Here is a 3,723-nt window from a genome sequence, read left to right as displayed (position 1 = left end):
GTGACGAGGCTCGCAAGGGTCGATGATGTTGGCCGCACCGAGTACGTTCAACGATGTCGGGGAGGTAACGACTGAGGCTCCAGACGAAGCACCATCCAAACCCCGCCAACTCGCACTGGGCCAGCGCGGTGGGGTAGGGCCCAAACTCCCCAAACATGAAACCAAGAACAAACAAACACACGGCCGTTCCTGTTGGCTCAGCGGAATTAAATCAAGGCCCAACCGCAATGCCTGTGGGTAGGGGCGATGTGCAGAAAATGCGACTAACCCAAAACAAGCAACCTAAAACTAAAGCCAAAGCCACCGAGCTCAACATAATTACGTACAACGTTAGACCTTTGTCCGAGGACTACCACCTTGAATACCTCGTGAACGAAATAAGCAATATAAAATGGGATGTGATCGGCATAAGCGAAATGCGAAGGCCAGGCGAAAACGCGACCCAACTTCCGAACCAACATATTTTATTCCACAAAGGAAACGACAAGAAACAAAGAGGCGTAGGATTCCTGATTCACAAGAAACTAAAAGGCAACATCACTGAGTTTCACGCGACGTCGGACAGAGTTGCTTCAGTCAAAATTAAGATCTCAAAACGGTACGACATCAAAATCATACAGGCCCATGCTCCAACATCACTATCATCACAGGATGCTCTTGACGAATTCTACGACGATTTACGAACCGCACTACAACGCAAGAAAGCACACTTTAACATCATAAAGGGCGACTTCAATGCGTAAGTTGGGAATGGAGATGAGGACTGCGTTGGCCCCTTCGGATACGGCTCCAGAAATGAACGTGGCGACGATCTTGTGAATTTCGCGACAACCAACAACTTCAAAATCACAAACACGTTCTACAAAAAGAAACAGAACCGAAGATGGACTTGGCGTAGCCCAGATTTTGAAACTTTCAACGAAATTGACTACGTCCTTGTCGACAAATCCAACATTGTCAAAAACACTGAGGTTCTCAACAGAGTTGGCATCGACAGTGACCACCGAATGGTTCGATGCAAAATACAAATTGATACAAAATTAGAAAGACAAAAACTGTTTCACTCAAAACAAGAACCACTACGAATTTCAAAACAGATCGAGAAAGATTTCCAAATAGACCTCAAAAATCGTTTTGCCGTTCTGGAAGAGCTTGAAGAAGAAAACAACAATGAGGTAAATGTCAACGACTTAAACAACATCATCAAACCAATGATCGCTGCCGGAAAAAAACTGGAAAACCACTTCCAAAAGAACCGACAAGTTCTCAAATGAAACAAAGAATCTCATGGAGAAAAGAAGAAATCTCAAAGTACCAACAAATGCAAGAGAAAAAATCGAACTAGCAGAAATCAACAAACTCATCAGAAAAAAGCAACGAGAAGATCTGAGAAAATTTCGCGCGGCGACTGCCCTTGAAGTCATCCGACAAGGGAAAGGTTTCAAAATGGCGAAAAGAAAACTGAACAAAGGTAGGCTCCAACTAACAGGCGTACGTGAAGAAGACGGCACCCTTACAACAGATCGTGAACGGGTTGTGTCCAGAGCACAAGAGTTCTACGAAAAGCTGCACTCACCAACACGCCCAGAGCCACCACCACCACCACCAACAGAACAAAAACCAGCCCCCGAAGAACCTGAGATACAACAGAGGTTTCACGAATTCCCTGATATCGAAGACTGGGAGGTCAAAACTAGCAGTTGAACAATCCAAAAAAGGAAAGGCACCAGGGCCGGACAACATCACCATCGATCTGATCGAAGCGGCCGGAGACGTAGTCTATGACAAACTCGCTACCTTATTCAATGAGTGCCTCCGACAAAGCACAATTCCAGATGAGTGGAACGAGGCGATCATCGTTCTATTGCAAAAGAAAGGAGATCAAACCAACATTTCAAACTACAGGCCAATCAGCTTGCTCAACAATATCTACAAGCTGTTCACCAAAATCATCACAAACAGAATTGCGAAAACGTTAGACGAAAATCAACCACGAGAACAGGCCGGCTTCAGAAAAGGTTTTTCAACCATTGACCATCTTCACTCCGTAAATCAGCTGATCGAAAAGTGCGCCGAGTACAGGATACCGCTAGTCATCGGGCTTGTTGACTACAACAAGGCTTTTGATTCTGTGGAGATCCCAGATGTAATCGACGCATTGGAGAAACAGGGAGTCGACCCAGTCTACATCAACATCCTCAAACACATCTACAAAAACGCCAAATCATTCATCAGACTCCATAAAGGCTCAAAACCCACCTGGGCAGAGGAGTAAGACAAGGTGATACGAGCTCACCCAAGTTATTCACAGCCTGCTTGGAGATCTTCCGCGAGCTGCCCTGGGAAAACAAAGGACTAGAAATCGACGGTGAACGTTTAAACCATCTACGCTTTGCCGACGACATCATAGTTTTCACAAACACCGTAGCAGAACTTCAACAGATGCTAAAAGAGTTGAACAGAGAAAGTTTGAAGGTCGGCTTGAGCATGAATCTTAAGAAGACGAAAGTCATGTTAAATGAACAAGTCGAAATCGACGACGAAGACCAACAGATCCAAGTCGACAACAACACAATCGAAGTTGTGGACCATTACATCTATCTTGGCCAACACATTTCATTGCAGAACGCGTCCAAAGAACAAGAGATCAAAAGGAGAATTACACTCGGATGGCAGGCCTTTGGCAAAGCGAGCGCAATCTTCAAAAACAAAGAATTTCCATTGGTCCTAAAACGACAAGTCTATGATCAATGCATCACACCCACAGTCACCTACGGGTCAGAGACTTGGAATCTCACGAAAAAACAACTCCTCAAGCTTAGATCCATGCAAAGAGCACACAAGAGAATTATGCTCGGCGTCACATGGCGCGACTACATACCATCTGCGCAAATCCACGAGCAAACTAAAATCAGAGATATCCTCGAAGTCATCAATAAAGCAAAATGGACCTGGGCAGGCCATGTCACCAGAAGAAAAGACAATAGATGGACCACTAAACTAACAACTTGGCAGCCGAAAGGTCACACTCGAATCCGTGGCCGTCAGAAGACCAGATGGCGTGACGATCTCGATGCCTTCAGAAAATTTTGGCACCGTGATGCCAGCAATCGTGCAGTATGGAGACAGTTGGGGAAGGCCTACGTCCAACAACGGACCCTCAATGGCTGATGAAGATGATGATGATGATATATGCAGTTATAGATATTATGTATACCCGTATATATATAAGTGAATTATATATATATATATATATAATATTATATATATATAATATATATATATATATATATATATATAATATATATATATATATATATATAATATAATATAATATATATATGTATATATATATACAATATATATATATATATATATATATATATATATATATATATATATATATATATAATACATACACACATATATTTAGACACACACACACACACACACACGCACACGCACACGCACACACACACACACACACGCACACACGCACACGCCCACGCACACACACACACACACACACACACACACACACACAAACACACACACACCTTCATCGGCACAAGTTACAAGTTCATTTCAACCTCATGAATACCTTCACTTTTAGTCAGCTATGTCTTTGTTTCGGTGGAAACAAATCCCTCGCATAAACACATTTAAGAGGCATAGGAACAGAACGAGCAGCTGATTGATATAAATGAGGATGTCCTTTGTTAT

The 3,723-nt window shown here is 42.9% G+C and overlaps 1 protein-coding gene across 1 annotated transcript; it reads left to right on the top strand.

Annotated features, from left to right (window-relative positions):
* Positions 1 to 227: 227 nt before the first annotated feature.
* Positions 228 to 2,275, top strand: LOC119576622 (craniofacial development protein 2-like). Its single transcript, XM_037924281.1, has 3 exons — positions 228 to 739; positions 794 to 1,175; positions 1,490 to 2,275. The coding sequence occupies exons 1-3, from the start codon at positions 228 to 230 to the stop codon at positions 2,273 to 2,275; spliced, it is 1,680 nt and encodes a 559-aa protein (XP_037780209.1).
* The last annotated feature ends 1,448 nt before the right edge of the window (positions 2,276 to 3,723 follow it).

The sequence above is a fragment of the Penaeus monodon genome, chromosome 9, assembly GCF_015228065.2.
Source record: "Penaeus monodon isolate SGIC_2016 chromosome 9, NSTDA_Pmon_1, whole genome shotgun sequence".
In the NCBI taxonomy this organism is placed as follows: Eukaryota; Metazoa; Arthropoda; class Malacostraca; order Decapoda; family Penaeidae; genus Penaeus; species Penaeus monodon.
Note: the sequence above shows the minus strand (reverse complement) of the source record. Positions and strands in the feature narration are given on the sequence as shown.